The sequence below is a fragment of the Natrix helvetica genome, assembly GCF_964273705.1.
Source record: "Natrix helvetica genome assembly, chromosome: 7".
In the NCBI taxonomy this organism is placed as follows: Eukaryota; Metazoa; Chordata; class Lepidosauria; order Squamata; family Natricidae; genus Natrix; species Natrix helvetica.
The window spans coordinates 60,992-80,095 of NC_138558.1; the positions used below are offsets into that span (position 1 = coordinate 60,992).

A 19,104-nucleotide genomic window follows, 5' to 3' on the forward strand; every position below is an offset into this window, starting at 1 on the left:
CTGGGCAAAGGCGCCCCCGGGGGGGGTGCTCCTCCAGGCCTTTCCTCCAAGAGCCATTAAAAGGCTCCCCTCACCCAGAGTCAGCAGAAAGTTGCCTGCCTTTTGCCCCTCTCAAAGCTTCTCCAGGGCTCAGCGGTTTCCCTCCCTGCTACACAAAGTCCTGGTGACAATGAAGGTCACTCACACTTGTCCCGATTGAGACAACGGCCTTGCCTGCCCTCGAGGTCGTGGCTCCCGGCTGCTGACCCTTATGTAGCGCCACGACTTGCAAGCTGGTGCAGCCAAGGGTTCATTGCTCTCCCCTTTCTGAACACCTTTTTAATGCCTTTTTTTAAAGTTAAGAAATGCATAGGACTACAAAAAAGAGAGCAATAATAGTAACCTATAATATAACCATGTATTATATAACCTATATACTATGTAACATGTATTATATAGTATATAACCATAACTTATAACAATGGGGTTTCCTGCCTGACAAAGGAGCTGGACTAGAAGACCTCCAAGGTCCCTTCCAACTCTATTATTCTATTCCAGAGGTGCCAAACTCAAGGCCCGGGGGCTGGATCTGGCCCATAGGGTGCTTAGATCTGGCCCACGTGGCTGGCCTGGAAACAGTGAAGGATTGGCCTGCGGTACCTCTGCCACCAAAAACGGAGCTCGGGAGGGCGGCCCTCCTGAGCTCCCTTTTCACTGGCAGAGGGTTGTAGGAGGCCATCGCAGCCAAAACAGAGCTTGGAAGCCCGTTTTCACTGAAAGAGCGCTTAGCCCCCCACAGGCGCCCGTGACACAAATGACGACGAACTGGACACACCCACCAGGGCCATGCCCCACCCCTCCTGAGGTCAAATAAAACCTTGATGTGGCCCTCAATGAAATCGAGTTTGACTATTCTATTCTATCCAAATAAAAAGCAGCAAAAAGGAGGAAACTGTGCATGCATATTAGAAATCCATTCAATATCAAACAATAGAAAAGTTTCTAAATCTGCTTTCTAAAGGAAATAAATAATAACACATTATTGTTACAAAATGTCATAGCATTTATACCAAAGGACAATTTATTATCTCAATGTTTGGTTATAGATAAGATTGCTTTTTCAAAACTAAATAAATTATGATCTCAGGAGTACTATAATTTTTCACCTTTCTCAAAATAATCCTCTTAGAAGTGCTTGGGAATTGATACAAACGTAGCTCCTCAAAAATAGTCAAATCCTACGGTTTTGGTAAATAATTTAGCATTAATATTATTATTTTTTATTAAAAGAGTTTTGTACAAACAGATTTTCCCCCTTTTCACCCCCCCCGCCATACAATGTAAATCTCATACAAATGCTATACCCCCCCAACCCCCCCCCCGCAAAAATTCACATTTCAAATATTATACCAAATACTTTGCCCCCTCCCCTCCCCCCGTCTTAAAGTAGATTACTCGTAACCCCTCTCCTCCCAACAAACACAATATAAATTTCTCTTAGATTAATAATAACACATTAATCCCATTTTCTAAGCTAATTTAACATCTATAACTCTTAATATAAATTTCTCCTAGAATAACAATGTTTCATTAATCCCATCTTCTAATTTATTCATACATATATATTGCCCCGCCCTCCACCCTAACCCTCCCCCACCTCCCACACAAACCCACCCTCCTGACTTCCGCTGTATACCACTCTAACAATTCCAAACATCCCATATATTATTTACTCTGATCATCTATCAATCTAAACATTCTTACCTAAAGGCTACATAATAACTCCTAGTCTGGTATTTATTCTGTATATAATCAATCCATTTTGCCCATTCCTGTGTATAATCCTCCTGTTTCTGAGCTTTTAAGAAAGCTGAAATTTTTGCCATTTCGGCGAACCCCGCCACCTTCTGAATCCATTGATCAATTGTCGGTAAAAAATCTTTATTTAGCATTAATATTAAAGGATTTCCCCATAAGTCCATTATGTATGTTAAAATATGATAGATTGATAATACTTTTTTAAAAAAAATTATTATAGCTTGAGTAGCAAAGAAAGCAAACAATATAGTAAAAACAACCACTGAAAACAGTAAACCAGGCATGATGGTAAGCAGCAGGTCTCCTGGCCTGGGAATCTGTGCCAAGGCCTCCTGGCTGCCACCTGCTGTTCCAAGAGACCAGGGGAAGTCCCAGATGACTGGTCTCCCAGTTGGAGTTACAGATGGCAGAACACAGAGAGCCCACCGTCCTTCAGCTTTGCCAGGGTTAAACCAAAGCCAAATCTTCCCCATCCAAGGCCAACATCTTTCTGGCACTGGAAACCACTCACGGTCCAGGTAATCTTTCAGCACGTTCCTACTGAAAACGCCTTTGAATCCTGATTCTGTGTAAGGGGACTTCAAGGTCAGGGTCAACTAGACCAGACTAAGAAAGCGACACCAGGGAGATCAGGTCTATTTTTGCTTGGACAGCAATGGTGGGTTGCAGGCGGTACGCCTCGGTACGGGCATACCGGAGCCTGCCCGGAGCATCGGATATCGTTCCAGTACAGTGCTCCAGAGGGCCCACTGGCCCGCCCAGGCTCCTTCCTGTCCTTTAAGCCTTTGGCGCTTCCGCGCACAGGCATGACACATACAGCGCCTGCACGACGCTCCACCAAGCAGCTAGAGCATCGCGGAGGCTTGCGGAAGCATCGCAGGCAAATATGATGCCAGTGCACAGTGCGTGTGCACGCACACGCCACGCGCGTCCATGTGGGTGACGCCGGAGCCGTTCCAACCGTACCGGGACAGATACAGCAACAGGTTCCTATCACTTCAACTGTGCTTGCCCCCCAAGCAGCTCTCACTTTATCTTTGGATGAATCGGGTGGGGTCTGTCAGAGACATTTCCTCAAGTGTCCTTCAGGTGCAAGGCCCTCTGATCTTGATATAGGCAGACACTGACCTACAACCATTCATTTAGTGACAATTCGAAGTTACAACGGCACTGGAAAAAAATGACATTTTATTTATTTATTTTATTTATTGGATTTGTCAACCGCTCCCTCTCCCCTAGGGGACTCGTGGCGGTGTACAGACAGAATAAAACATTATAAAAACATTATATACAGCAATTACAAAACCCCATAAAAACAAATTAAACACAAGTCTGTACAATAGTGCATAGATTAATTAATGATTAAAACCAAATTAAAATACCCCAAAATTTTAAATAACCAGTCAGGAGAGTCAAGGGATTAGATCATGATTGTGATTGGGTCAGGCCAGCTAATTGGAACAGGTGGGTCTTAATAATAATAATAATAATTTGAATTTATTAGCCGCTCCCTTTCCAGGCAGGACTCGGGGCGGCGTACAATGGAACATATAGAACATAACACATGTGTACAAACACATAAACATACATATATACAAAGACATACATGCACGGAGGAGGTAACAAATTACAACATTTAGACAATTAAAAATCACCATTAACATACCCCAATAGTAAAAACCCAATGTACAATTAAAATTTAAAATTTAAAAAAGACAGTCAGGAGGAGTAAGAAAAATTACGGTTGAGCCAGGCCAGATAATTGAAAGAGGTGGGTCTTCAACTGTACACGGAAGGAGCGGAGATCGGAAGTAATCCTGATGTCACGGGGGAGGTCATTCCACAGGGCTGGGCCCATCACAGAGAAGGCTCTGCTCCTGGGTGTCGCCCCCCGACACTGTTTGGCGGACGGCACCCGGAGAAGTCTCTCTCTGTGTGAGCGAATTGGTCGTAGGGATGTGTGGGGCAGGATGCGATCCTGCATGTAACTAGGTCCTGTGCCATGAAGCACTTTAAAGATCATAATCAAAACCTTGAAATGCACTCGGTAGACCACAGGAAGCCAGTGCAGCTCGCGCAGGAGAGGTGTTACAGGGGAGTATCTAGTCCTCCCCATAATCACCCGTGCGGCCGCGTTCTGGACCAACTGTAGTCTCCGAGTGCATCTCAAGGGAAGCCCCATGTAGAGAGCATTGCAGTAGTCCAGGCGAGACGTCACTAGCGCATGGGTGACTGTGCGTAGGGCATCCCGGTCCAATAAGGGGCGCAATTGGCGCATCAGGCGGACCTGATGGAACGCCCCCCTTGCCACGGCTGTTACATGGTCATCCATGGACAGCCGGGCATCTAGGAGGACGCCCAAATTGCGCACCTGTTCCATGGGGGCTAGTTGCACGCCCCCAATGGCCAGAGATGGAAGCACCTGGTTGAACCGGGGGGCCGGAAGCCACAGCCACTCCGTCTTGGAAGGGTTGAGTTTTAGTCGGTTGCCATCCATCCAGACCCGTACGGCCTCCAAACACCGGGACATCATTTCGACGGCCTCATTGGGGTGGTTCGGGGTGGAAATGTATAGCTGAGTATCATCAGCATACAGATGATATCCCACCCCAAAACCACGGATGATCTCGCCCAGGGGTTTCATGTATGTGTTGAACAGAAGAGGCAAGAGCACCGATCCCTGTGGCACTCCACATGTGAGTGACCTCCGGGTCGAACTCTGCTCCCCTGCCAACACACGTTGCGTCCGGTCAGAGAGGTAGGAGCCAAACCACCGTAAAACGGTGCCCCTGACTCCCAGCCCCTCTAGCCGGTGCAACAGGATACCATGGTCGATGGTATTGAACGCCGCCGAGAGATCTAATAGGACCAGGATAGAGGAACAACCCCTATCTCTGGCCCTCCAGAGATCATCAACCAATGCGACCAAGGCCGTCTCCGTGCTGTGCCCGGGTCGGAAGCCGGACTGGCGCGGGTCTAGATAATCATTTTCCTCCAGGTGACGTGGGAACTGCTGTACCACCACACTCTCTACAACCTTCGCTAAAAAAGGAAGGTTGGAGACTGGACGATAATTGACTAGGTCCGTTGGGTCCAGGGAAGGCTTCTTGAGCAGGGGCCTCACCACCGCCTCTTTCAAGGCGGCCGGTAGAGACCCCTCACCCAACGAGGCGTTCACTAGGCCCAGGAGCCAGTCGCGCGTAACCTCCCAGGATGCCAGTACAAGCCAGGAGGGACACGGGTCCAATAAACATGTGGTGGGTCGCAGACGTCCACGCAACCTGTCCAAATCCTCGATGGCAACCGAGTCAAACTCCTCCCAAAGCGGTCCCTCAAGACTCGCCACGGGCGTCTCTACTGGACCACTGAAAGGGGCCCATCCCATCCGGATTTGAGCGACTTTGTCCTGTAGATATTTCCCAAACTCCTCTGCTCTGCCCTGTAAAGGGGCTTCCCGCGGTCTCTCAAACAAGAGGGAGCGAGTCACCCGAAACAGGGCGGCAGGGCGGTTATCTGCGGACGCAATAAGAGCGGCGCAATGTTGACGTTTGGCCGCTCTTAATGCCACAAGGTACGTCCTCAAATAGGCTCGTGCCTGTGCTCGGTCAAATTCGGAACGGGAGGATCTCCAACGACTCTCTAGGCATCTCTTGTGGCGTTTCATCACCCTTAGCTCCTCAGTAAACCAAGGGGCCAGGGTGGTTCGTCGCCGCAGGAGAGGCCGCAAAGGCGCCACCCGGTCTAAGGCCCCGGTAGTCGCACTATTCCATGCGTCCACCAGGTCCTCTACTCGGGGGCGGGTCAGGTCCACAGGAGGTGGCCCAAGCTCCGTCTGGAACCCATCTGGTTCCATCAGGCGCTTGGGGCGGAACCATCTAATACCTTCCGGTTCCGCCTCCTCGCGGCGGGGGGTAGCACCAGGGAAGTCAAGCCGGAGAAGTGAGTGATCCGACCATGACAGGGGAATAATGGCTAGATCCCCTATTCCCAGATCACTCGTCCACTGGCCAGAGACAAAGACAAGGTCCAGCGTGTGGCCTCCCTCGTGAGTAGGGCCCTGAATTAACTGGGTCAGGTCCATGGCTGTCATGGAAGCCATGAACTCCCGAACCCCCTCAGACGCTTCTCCCATCGACGGCAGATTAAAATCCCCCATCACTAAAAGTTTGTGGGTCTCAACCGCCACCGATGAGATCAGCTCGAGGAGTTCAGGCAGGGCCGCTGACGTATAGCGAGGAACCAGGTATACTATCAGCAGGCCCAACTGCCTCCCTGGGCCCCATCTCACGACAAGGGACTCACACCCGGATGTCTGTGGCACGGTGAACTCTCTCGGCTCTAAGTCTTCCCGGATAATCACTGCTACCCCACCGCCCCTTCCCTGGGCCCGAGGCTGGTGAAATGCTCGATAACCTGGCGGGCACATTTCCACGAGGGGTAAACCACCCTCGTGGCCCAACCAGGTCTCGGTTATTCCTGCGAGGTCCGGCTCCCCCTCCAAAATTAGATCGTGGATGAGGGGGGCCTTATTGACAACAGACCTCTTGAGTTCCTTACGGAAGGAGCGGAGATCAGTAATGATTCTAATGTCAGGGGGGAGGTCGTTCCAGAGGGTCGGGCCCATCACAGAGAAGGCCCTACTCCTGGGCGTCACCCGCTGGCATTGTTTGGCGGACGGCACCCGGAGGAGTCCCTCTCTGTGAGAGCGAATTGGTCGCAGGGATGTATGGGGTAGGATGCGATCCCGCAACATGACTTTTTCAAACTTAAAACCATTGCTGCATCCCCCTGGTCACATGATCAAAATTCGGACACTTGGCAACTAGCATGTATTTATGACTGTTGCAGTGTCGCAGGGTCATGTGATCGCCTCTTGCAACCTTCTGACAAGCAAAGTCACTTTAACAACCGTGTTATTAATCTAAGAACTGCAACGATTCAATTAACCTTCTCTTCCCGATGATATCCACCACCTCCACTCTTGTGCCGGAGACATCACGGGTCCCCTCTCTTAAGGGGTCCATCTAGTGGGAGCCAGAAGAAGGGCCGTCTCCATGGGGGCTCCCTCCCTGTGGAACCTCACCCCTGCAGAGATTAGACTGGCTCCCACTTTGACCCTCTTTTCAAAGGCCCAGAAGGACTTGCTCTACAAGGGATGTGGGGGACCCAGAGTGGGATGGAGCCCATCCAGGGGCTCCTTTGAATGCTTGCTGTTTTTATTCTTTTTATATTGGGTTCTTTGTTGTTTTTAAACCAACCAGAGTCACTGAGAACAATGGGCAGCCATGAAACTCTTCTAAATAAATAACAACTGTGGTGAGGAAGGCCATAAAGTGGGGGGCAAAATTTACTTAACAACTGTCTTGCTTAGCAACACAAATGTTGGCATCCATTCTGCTCGTGAGTCAAGGACCAGCTGTAATCAAGGGTGGGGAGCGGGCAAGGATAAACAGGAGTCGCTGCCCAGAGGCCTCCTTCTCTGAGGGTGGCGTCTCCCCGTTTCTCCCTGCCAGACCATGAACGTCATCTACGAGACCTTCCACATCCCCAGCTATCGGGCAGCCCTGGGCGAGATGCACCTCCAGCTCTTCATCCCTCTGCTGAAGCAGGTCCTCTACGTGATGCAGCTGGACTTGCCAGAGGCCTTGAAAACCAGGCAGGATCTCATTCTGAGGGAAAACCCCACGGCACTCACCTTCCAGAGGTACCCAAAGGAAGAGGGCCACACCTCTAACTCACCCCCACCCCCACCCCTGGAAAGAGCAGGATCCAGAAGGGCAGGTGGGGCTTTGACCTGGGCTTAGCCCAGGACTCCTGTATTGGGAGCCTGTATGGAGAAAATGAAACGTTTTCAAGGAAAAGGAACCTAGTAAGCCCAGTTGCTTTTGGAAAACACCTTTGGCAGAGTATACAAAGCTAAAGCTACGGATGGAAATTAATAATACCATCGATGCTAAAACATCTAGTCATGAAAGCCAAACGTTAGGGTCGTTAGCAAATCCTAGTCCAAAAAGGCAATTCAGGGAGCGCTGTGGCTGAGAATGAAAGTCAGGGCCACCTTCGGTTCGCTGCACTGAAGAAAGGCCAACGAAAGAGCCGGTCTCTGCCCTACCAGCTGAAATGTCTCTGCTTGCAGCCCTGCCAGGTAGGGCAGGATGTCGGATCCCCCTTTAAAAATGTCTCACGGTTTGAAATGCATGGACAACAATTAATTTTGCACTCACCTTCTCTGGCTCTCCTTGGCTCTCCTTCAGATCCAGGGAATTTCAGCACCCAGAGTCTGCACTGAATCTGATCTCCAGTTCAGAACATTTGTTAGAGGCACCAGCAGGCTGGAGTCAGAAAGGGTCTGTGGCAAATAAAATGAAAGAAAGGGGAACCGTCCTGAGCTCCCTTGGGATGACAGGAAGGTCTTTGTGTCAAAATCAAAGCAGCCACATTCACTGAACGGACCGTGGAAAGTCTGGGCCACTATGCTGTTCTGTTTGCCCAAGAAAAAGCCCCTCCTAAGTAGCCCCCTCCCCAGTCTTTCCAGGCAGTCCTGAGATCAACCCCAACTGTGGGCTTTCTGCGGTGTGTGTGCCTGTGCTGTCAAACAGGTGAGCGGGGCAAAGGGCTGAAGCTAGAGCAAAGGAATGGGGTGCCCTGCTTTTTGCCTGCTCCTGGTGAAGCTAGCCCCAGAGGGAGAGGGAGAGGGAGGGAGAGGGGGGGAGGGAAAGAGGGAGAGGAGGGGGAAGAGAGAGGGGGGAGAGAGAGAGAGAGGGAAAGAGGAAGAGAGAGAGGGAGAGAGAGCAGCGCCAGTGAAGCCTGTTTTCCGTCTTCAGCACTTCAGTGGAGATTGTGAAGAGCCTCTTCTCCGTGGCCGGGGACTGGGCAGTCTATGCCTGCATCGAGTTCCAGCAAGGCTGGGTGGTGCTCAGCAACCCCCAGCGCTTTTTGCAGGGCACACGTCTGCTGGCACGGTGAGAGGCCTGGCTGTAAGTGCCCCCCCTCAGGACCCCCTCCTGTGGCTTCCCTTCCTCCATCCAGGGCTCCTCCCTCTCTCCCAGGCACCCGGTCTCTGGGCTCAGATCCCTTCCCCAGGATTTGGGGGTGGGGAGCGTTCCTTTCTCTCTGCAGCAGTCCCCCCTGGACTGGACTGGGGGAAAGGGTCCGTTTTAATCAGCCCAGCATGGAAGAACGAGACAAGTTGGTGGTCACCCTTTCCCTGTCCTTCCAAGCAACTGGGAAACTGTTGGGGGATAGGCTGTGTGGGGCTCTTCTTGGGGCCCTCCTTGTTTCCCTGCCACAATAGGACAATCATCATCGCTCTCCCCCTCTCCCCCTAAGAGAGCAGCATCAAGCAAAGCCCTCTAGTGCCAGATGAGGCTCTCAAGGGGGCTTTGCCCCTGAAAGGGGGATGGGGAAGTGAGTGGGGCAGGGGGGAGAGCCAGGCAGTTCTCTCAACTGCCCCCTACTGGCCCCTGCCTCTCACACCACAGTCATCACTCCTCTGACTCTGCTGTCCCAACACACAGGGCAATGACTGAGTGCAACAGTGCCCAGATCCCGGGCATCTTTGGGGAAGCTGCTCTCATTCTCAGCAGTGAGGAGGATGAGCTGAAGAAGGTGACGGCCTTAGCGCTCGTGATCGAGGTAAGGACTCGCCTCAGAGTGGTGGTGGTGGTGGTGGTGGTGGTGGTGGTGGTGGTGGGTCTCTTGTCCTCAAGCCACCAAGCAAGGTGGAGCTTTGTGGATGCTGCTACCTCCAGCTGAGCTTGTTCACACACACGGGAGTGGGGGAGAAGACACACGCATGCACACACACAATCACCCCCCCACACACACGCACACTGTCCTCCCATATTCCAGAGCCATATGCCATATGACTTTTAGCCTTTCTAAAGGTCCTCTAGCACAATCATTTGCAAATAAAGCAAAGGCCCTTTTGCCTCCTCAGTTTCTCAAGAGTCCCTCTGCCATCAAGATGATGAACAGATTCAGCCTCCGGGAGCACCTGGAGGAGGGCCTGGCAGCACCCAATCCCGCAGTGCAAGACCTCTGCCTGAAAGGGCTGAACAGCTTCGTTTTCCAGCAAGGGAAGGTAAGAGCTGCCTGGAGAAATTGCCCCTCTGTGATTCCTGTCCTGCTCAGATCAAACACCAGGCACCACAGATCGCAGTTCAAGATGGATTGGCACAGAAGGCAAGAGCGTTGAGGGTGATCCAGGCCAGGTGCAATCCCCTTTATACTCCGGTATTAACTTTGCACACGTTTAGCTCTAAAATCCTTAAGTTTTACTTTTCCTGCCAGGCATAGTCTGGCTCCTAGAGCATTTCCTTGTTGTTATTATAGTTATCTAAAAAATTTTTACTATTCATATCCCATCTCCTCTCATCCAACCCAAGAAAGATTACATCTTAATAATAAAATCTAAACAAAAATTTGTTAGTAGAGTTTATAAGTACCCGAGAAAGATTACATCTTTATAACAAAATCTAAACAAAAATTTGTTAGTAAAATTGATAAATCTTTTTCCCAGGTCCCGATTTGTAGTTTATATCCAAATTGCTTTTACTAGTTGAAATTATTATTTCATTATTATTATCATAATGAATTATTTGTTAACAAATAAACATTTAAAGAAACATTCTAAAAAATATCTAGAAAATCCTACTTGTTAATCACCAAAAATTACCCGTATTTATTCGAGTATAACGCGCACATGTGTATAACGCGCATCCCCTAATTTTCGATTAAAAATCGGTATAAAATTTTGTTTCACACCAAGCATTGTAAGGGTCTATTTATCTATTTCATTAACTTTTACTGAACCAATGCAAGTACTATTATTTTAGTATAATTCTCATTACATTTTGTTTATATGCTAAATGTATTATATCATTTTGTTTGCTGTCCTATATCTCACAGAATCTTTTAAAAAATGATTTCCTTTTGATTTTGTTGCATATGCAAAAAGAAATATTTTTGATTGAATACATGTATAGAATAGAAATTTGGAAAATGTCTAGCTTTTTAAAGCTTAGAAGGAAGATGGGTTATTAAGGAAATAGGTTATTAAGGAAAAAATCCCACTGACAATGTAGTGAAGCAGAGGCACATGGAGAAGAGAAAATATGACATCAGTATAATGGGGGAAAATTATCTTTTACCATAAGTTCTAAGAATCACTGTACCTGCTACTCCCAGTAAAATATCTGCGTGCATTTATGCTATAAGTAGAAATTATGTTACAATTGCCCCAATTAGTTCACATTTAAGGGAAAAAGGACCCGTTCACAGGACCCGCCTCTCACCCTCTTCCTCCTGCCGACTGGAGGAAGAGGGTGAGAGGCGGGTCCTGTGAACGGCGGCAGCAGCGGCGGCAATAGTCGCAACTCAGCTGCCTGCCGCCTTTCTCCTCCTTTGTCTCCCAGCCGGGGCGGCCCGCCGCCGAGTTGCGACTATTGCCGCCGCTGCTGCCGCCGTTCACAGGACCCGCCTCTCACCCTCTTCACGGGTCCTGTGAATGGCGGCAGCAGCGGCGGCAATAGCTGGGAGACAAAAGAGGGGAAAGGCGGCAGGCAGCGGAGTTGCGACTATTGAGCACGGTGCGGCGCCGCCTGAGGCCGGGATTGAGGCTGCAGTCCGGAAATTTACAATTTACAATTCACCTGCGCCCTCAAAACCCCAGCCCTCGTTTATAACGCGCACCCACACTTTGATTCCTTTTTTTGGTACAAAATTTTGCGCGTTATACTCGAATAAATACGGTAACTAAGTTTTTAATTATCAACATTCATTATCAACCTGTATCTTTCCAGTAACAAAACAATCTTATCTCTTTAGCCAGTTGTTGCGTCAATTCTCTTATTAACTTCTTTATAAGGTTTTTAAAGACTTCTCTCCGCACTTTTTTGCTTAAAAGATCTCTCATATAGTCTCGTTGCCCTTGAGCTGGTGTTGAAATTAACCTATCTTTGATTATCAGACGTATTTCTGAAGCTGTTTCTCTTCTTAATTCCATCATCAAATCCATATCTTGCCAAGAGGGATAGAGCTCCAGATTATCAAGTTCACTTTTCCATATTCCCTTCTTTCCACTTTCACTCATGAATGCTCCGTTAGTAAGATCATCTGTTATCTTATCTTTATACGGGATCATATCCTGCCCCATACATCCCTCCGGCCGATTCGCTCACACAGAGAGGGTCTCCTCCGAGTGCCGTCCACTAGGCTGTGCCAGCGGGCGACGCCTAGGGGAAGGGCCTTCTCTGTGATGGGCCCGACCCTCTGGAATGACCTTCCCCCCGACATTAGAATGACTACGGATCTCCGCTCCTTCCGTCAGAAACTTAAAACCCACCTATTCTAGCTAGCCGGCTTGGCCTAATTCCACCTATCCCACCTCAGTTCTATTTCTAAATTTTTAAGATTGGTTTTAAGGTTTTTTAATTTTTATAAATTGTACAGGGGTTGCTTAATTTGGTTTTTACCTATGTGTATGATTGTTTGTATGTTTTAAATTTATTCCTGTACACCACCCCGAGTCCCTCCGGGGAGAGGGGGCGGTCTAGAAATTTAATAAATTATTATTATTATTATTATTATTATTATTATTATTATTATTATTATTATTATTATTATATTATTTATCTTCTATATCTTCATTCTCTTCTTTAATTTTTGGGGCTCCAACCCCTTCATCTTTTGCTGTGCAAGACAATAGTCTATCCAACTTCTTATCAAATCTCTCAAATCCTTCCAATATATTTTGAATTCCATCCTGAAAACTTAGGGTTTCCTCATCTGCATATTGATACATATTCCCAAGAAGAGAAGAAAGAGTCTAGAATCCACTGTCACTCTCACCTTCAATGTCTTAGATGTATAAAAGTACTTTTATTTTGAATTTACTTAAGCATAAGATTCTTTTAATTTTTTCAAAAAAGGAAGGTTTCTATCTTTTTCTTTTCTTTTCCTTCCCTTGCCCAAAATATTTCACAAAGACACCTGCAAAAGAACAGTCCGTGTCCTTGAGTCCTTATCAGTCTCCACAAGTAAGCTGCAAACCCTCCAGTTACAACATCAGGAGAATCAAAGGAGATAGAACAAAGGATACATTGTTTCAAAAAAACCAAGTCCTGGCTTCCGAATGGCAGATTCAACTTCCTCTTATTCGTTTCAAGCTTAAAGAAAACAGAAGTCTCTAAATGTCTTTAATAAAATTTAGTAAGCAGTAGAAGGAAGGATTATTAAAATAAAAAAAGGTTTTGGTTCATCCCAAAAATAAGGTAGCAAAGAATAGAAGAAAAAAAATCAATTAATTCACTTAAGAGGAGAAACGGAAAGCGTTACAATCACTTCAGTCCACAAAAATTGTTGCAAAGAAAAAGGGAAAAAAAACTTTCTAAGGCAGTCCAATAGAGCTAAATTTCGCCGCTTTATTCTTTTGTTTAAAGGACTAATTTATCTTAAAAAAAGGATTTTCTTTGGGCAATCAAAGAAAAAAAATCTCACCAGATGGACTCACTTTCACTGCCTTCTTTCCGGAGCCGTCTCTGACTTAAAGTCATTTCTAAAGGGCAAACTTGCCAAAATCAGCAGGCTGAGATCCAGTCATTTGTACTGGAGGTTTGCTCAGACTGCAATCAAGACCAACCCAAGTGGCTTCAGGTAGGTGTGACAGACCACATGGTCCTTCAGCCACCTTCCAGGTGATTCACGGGGCTTGGGAGGGCCCACCTCAGCTGGGCTGCCATGATGTGGTCTTCCAGAAAGAACAGCTCTAACCCAGCCTCCTGGTTGATATGGATGCAGGTCGCGATCCAAAAGGGAGGCTTCCCTTTTTCGCAAGAAGCCTGGTTTGCCTGCTCAGAGACAAAATACATGGATTCAAAAAGTAATTTCCTGTAATGAAGGCCAAGGAATGAGCATCCAAACCTTGAGTTGTACAAGGAAGATGACCAAACATTTCATGTGAAGACAGGCCAAAATCTTTGGGGGGTTGTCTATTTCTCAATTGAAAACATACAAGAGGCAAAGCCTATGGCTCTTGACAAATTTAGTAAAAAATTGCCCAGTAAAAATTTAATTTTCCAGTTGGCTCTCCATCCCCCCCCCGACCACCGCTACAGGCATGAGTCATAAGGGGTCCTCAAGCCAGAAGGTGGGTGGGCCAAGAATCACCTAAACAAACTTGTATCCATGTGTGCTAGCCAAAGAAATAAAATCACTTTGTAAATATGAGAAAAGAAGGCGAATGCAATACTTTCTGAGTCCTTGGCTGAGAAGAAGCACTAGAAGCTTGGCATATAAGGCATTTCAGAGGCTTCTACTTAGATCCCAAGAGCGAAACAGTCTCTTTGAATGGCATCTACAATAGCTTGGGGGCCACAGTGTCCTTCTGCATATAGTTCCTGAGCCAGACAAGACAAGAAGAGCGTGTGGAACAATTGCTCATCCATCAGAAACCATCTGGAAGGAGAGGCACCATTGAGCCGTTGACTGGTGGTGGGCGCAACACCTGGGAGAAATTTGAACATGAAATGCAGATGGAAATACTGAAAAAGAGAACGGTTGGTGATCAGTCCTCTTAGCAACCCAATCAACACAGTGGTTGCCTTTGGTGGTAGTAGGATCATCGCGTTGATAAGAGGAACAATGAATGACAGCTGATGAGAGAAGATGCACCTCTAAAAGTGAAAGGACCAGGACTGCCTGAGAAGGCCAACAATCCTCTGTATCCACAAGGCACCAATAGCATGCCAAATATATCAAAAGCAAACTTATAGCCAATGAAAATACTAACATCTAGAGTATATATATAGAGAGAGATATATGCGCTCCTCTTTCCCACCCTGTCTGCAATCCTGGCACTTCGTAGACTGTGTGAAGGAGGCCTAGGACTTAAAGGCCACTGTGTGAGGAGGCATGGTCAATCATAAGCCTCTGTACTGGCCTAATCAGACTCCCTTTGCTTCGTGTGTAGACCTACTGTGTGAGGGAAGCCTAGGCCTGAGTTGGGGCAAAGGATGATCCTGGGAACACAGGCTGAAGCTGCTTCCTGCGAGATCAGGCCACCGCAGTGAGGGGGTGGGTGGGTGGGAGATCTGTTTAGGCCATGGCAAGCTCAATCAACGGCCTAATCAGGGGTATTAAACTATCATAAATATTACATGGTGCAAAAGAGAGTTTATTTCTGTAACCGTAAAGTAAGGGGGAATTTTGTATTTGTAATTATACTTGTCCTAAATGAAGTTGAACACAACTTCTTTTCTTTTAGCACTTTTGACTTTTTTATTCCTTCTCCTTTTCTTTCTTGTATTAGATTTGTTCATTTTTTCCTGTTTTTAATTCTTAATAAAAACTATATTAAAAACCCAAGATGTAAAAAAGCTGAGAACATCTCTTCCCCATTCAGAAAGGAGGATATTTTCTCCACCCCACCCCGGAGCCTCAACGGTCCAAAGAGGGACTTCAACACAAGGCCCAGCCAAGGAGGTTCGGGGTTTGCTGTCTAAGAAGCCTCCCTGCACCTTCTGGGCTTCATTTCCCAGCCGTTGCTCCTGTTCCTGGAACGCTTCCACCACGTCCCCCTCGGACCGCGGTAGAAAGTGGGGCAGGAGGGAGAAGCAACGGTCCCTAATGTGGAGGGGGTGATCTGATTTATACCCCAACTTTTTGTATACGAGGGGCCTACAGAGCGGTTCCACTGGTAGTTTGGCCCGAGGGGATCACCAGAGAGCCCAGGATGGGCTAGGATCTGTGTCTCCCCTTTTTTGCCCAACTGCTGCCACTCCCCCCTGCCAGGCTGTTCCCTCCACGAGTTCGCTCCCTGGAAAGTGGCCACCACCCGTTCCCCTCAAAGTCTTTATGGTCCTGCTCACCTCACAGGGCTCGTCCCATGGCCACCCACAAAACGGCAATCCCTAACTCTGAAGGCAGACCCCTTGCTCCTGATAAGGAAGAGGCAGGAGTCTTGGGTGGCTTTGCTGGGCAGGCAATTGCACTGCCATCTAGATGCAAATTGTCAGATTTGAAAACCAGAGGATTTGCAGAGCCCCCTTCCATGCTCTTTCTTTTCAAAGAAGGCAGCAAGAAGAGGCAGGGAAGGTCCCATCCTGGTCTTCATAGGCAGAGGTTGCAGTTCCTGATTTGAGACCCACAGCAAACTTCCCTCTCAAACATGTCTTTGCCTCCCTCTTGTCTGCTCAGGTTAAGTCCCTACGAGACCAGCTTCCCACAATGATCAACTCTATTTTCAGTGGATGTGAAGACGTTTTGGAGGGGCTGAACGACATAATGACCACACTCTATGAAATGGATGGCCAGGGAATTGGGCTCATCTCTGTTGACCTTGCTCTGAATGTCCGCTCATTTTTTGAGGATGTAAGTTTTGAAGAACTGGGGTTGGGGCTTCCATAAAAACATATGAACACCTGCTGAATCACCCCAGGGGTATCAAGCCCTTGAAGGCTAGTAAATTCAGAGAGAGAAAAACCACTTGGATTTCTGAAATGGTCACCTTGAAAGTGGGGAGGAGTTTTGAAACCAGTAAAGGCAATTTTCTAAATCTCTATTTTGAATAGAAGAATGTTTTGGGGGGAGGGGAGTTGAAATAACTTGAACAATCCCCAGTTAATCCACTAAAATCTCTCTACTCTTTTGCTGTCAGGTGAAATTCTTTGGTGTTCCCAAAAGCGTCAAAGCTGGATTGCCATCACAGAAAAGCTGCACTTCATACAATCTTCTTGCTTTGTGTGTCTCCATCAGGAAAGAGCGGACGTCCGGGCAACCGCCATCTCCTTATTTGGGCAGTTGGTGATGAGGTCCAAGGAAACAGAGAAGGCCCTCCTCAAAAAGGAAGTGGTCTACAGCCTCCTCCCTCTGCTGCTCCATTTGAAAGACCGGGAGACCACGGTGGCCATGGCAAGTTCAGACACCTGCAGAGGTGGCTCTCCTCTCCCACTTGGAAGGGTGAAAGTCCAAGGGTAGAATATCTGTTATTCTAGCAGAAGGCACAGAGCTTCAATCCTAGCTGGTATCTCCAGCTTGGCCTGGGAAGGATCCCTTCTAAAACACTGATTATCATCAGTGCAAACAGGAAGGACCTAAAGTCCTAAAGTCTTGACTGTACAGTCTTGCATCTACAAACAAATCAAACCTCCACTGGGGGCGCCCTTCCGAGAGGGTGAAGATTGAACTGGGTTCAGTAGCACCAACATTAATGTAGAATTAGAGGATTCAAAGGGGGCACAGTAAAACTCAACAAACATGGTTTGCAGATGGTGGTGTCTATTGTCATGAGCCAATAATCGTGACGGAACCCCTGGCTTCAATTATACAGTAACTGAGTAGGGAAGCCCAGCAACCTTGGAAGAGCAGACAGAGGGCAAACATGAGAGTTTGGACGCAGGTCACTTGTCCCTGTCCTTCTGCCTCATGAATATGTCCCACCACTAGGAAGAGCAAGGACTCTAACAGACATTCAAGGTTTAGAAAAGAGTGGCTACTTCTGTCATTTAAGGGGTGGGATGTTGGTGAGCTTGGTGGCTTGATCAGTGCCCCAGCATGTTCCCTCTTAGGCTGAGATGGCTTTGGGGGTCTGAAGATGTCCTCTTCTGCAGGGGGCAACTCACCCACCTGCCACCCCTTTCTTCCTGGTTGCAGAGCTGCAAGTTGACTCTCTTGCACTGCGGAGTCTTCCTTGGGTGGGCCCACCTGAAGCTGATGTTCCGCAGTCTAGCTTGGGATGATCTCCGGAGCTGCTTGGTGAATGCTTGGAAATACTTGGTCAGTGAAGGGTTGCTTGGCAGCTGTTTTTGTTTGTTTGTTTCTTTTCTTAAATGGAAGCCATTTACAAAGTTAGTATAGGCATTCCTTGTTTAATAACCAGCTGCTTAATGACCATTTGATGTTACAGCAGCCTTGGAACCATCAACTGTCATAAAACTTCACACAGACCCCCTTGGTCAGAAGGCCATGTTTGCAGTGCTCAGCCAATGGCTTGCATTTACAAACGGTTGCAGCGTCCCCAAGGCCCACAATCACAATTAGTGACTTTTTTTGCTCTTTTCCATTGTCCTCCCTCCGTCAACTCAACAACCCGAGAATGAGGCAGGAATGAAATGGCAGAAGAAATGTCATCTTGAATTCCTAGACAAAAAGCAGAATAATTATTTGATTATGTGATTTATATTTGTATTGTTACCGATAGGATTGCCCTTACAGCTACACCTCAATTTATGACCACAAAAGGACCCAATGTTTGGATTGTAAGTCAGAGCGGTTGCTAAGAGAGTCATCACATGACCTAATTCGATTTTACAATATTTTTCATAATGGATATAACGTGAGTCATTGTTCTCATTAAGCAAACCCAGCATATCCAATGGCCATTTTTGCCAGAAATGTGACTGCAGGATGCTGCAACAACTGCAAATGGAGTCCTGTTGCCAAGCACCCCAAATGCCATCATTTCTGTGCAGCAGCCGAGATTTCGAGAGTGGGTCAAAAGTGTATTTTGTTGAGTATGTTGCAATTAAGAACTCTGGTGACTCAGAGTGCAGGATTGCAGGCCAATTCTGTCCACATACCCGGAGTTTGATCCTGACTGGCTCAAGGTTGACTCAACCTTCCATCCTTCCGAGGTCAGTAAAATGAGGATCATGGTTGGGGGAAAGATGCTGATTCTTTTTTAAAAAAACAATTTTTATTTATTTTTGAACAAAGACAAACCAACATTTTTTAAAAAATCTTCCATTGCAAATTGTAGAAAGTGTGTCAGTTGGTTACAATATTTCCATGCATCTCTTCCAAAGTCATCACCTGCTTTTCATATCAAATCGCATATTTTAAATTCACATATATTCATGTATGTCACGATTATTATATCTCAATCTTAATTTGACTATAATTGTTTTTACATCCTTTTATATATAATATTCAAAATCTAGAATAGGATTATATGATAAATCATCCTAAAATCATCCAATCACAATGCATCTTTATAACATATTCTAGATAACCTTTTAAACCTCCTCTTATATTATCCATGTATTGTTTATATAACATTTCATATTATCAAACTAATATATCTATATGTATTGTTATCATTATTAATCATTATTTAACTATAGCTATTGTCACTTCATTTTATACATACTACTAGTAAACTAAATTTAGCTTAGTTTTTATTATGCATTTTCATTGCATCAACCTGTATCCTTCCAGTAATAATGCAGTCTTATATCTCTTGCCATTTGTAGCATTAATATTCTAGTTACTTTCTTAATAAATCTTATATGAACTTCTCTTCATAACATG

General features: G+C 46.8%; 1 protein-coding gene across 1 annotated transcript in view; it reads left to right on the forward strand.

Annotated features, from left to right (window-relative positions):
• Positions 1-19,104, forward strand: part of LOC309395767 (maestro heat-like repeat family member 5) — a gene marked incomplete at both ends in the record, with an annotated part of 78,207 nt that overhangs the window by 40,503 nt on the left and 18,600 nt on the right. Inside the window, 7 exons of the mRNA XM_081960300.1 lie at positions 7,311-7,501; positions 8,622-8,759; positions 9,315-9,432; positions 9,737-9,880; positions 15,994-16,167; positions 16,552-16,707; positions 17,449-17,571. Of these exons, the coding sequence (XP_081816426.1) occupies positions 7,311-7,501; positions 8,622-8,759; positions 9,315-9,432; positions 9,737-9,880; positions 15,994-16,167; positions 16,552-16,707; positions 17,449-17,571 (1,044 nt within the window). The remainder of the gene's footprint in view (positions 1-7,310; positions 7,502-8,621; positions 8,760-9,314; positions 9,433-9,736; positions 9,881-15,993; positions 16,168-16,551; positions 16,708-17,448; positions 17,572-19,104) is intronic.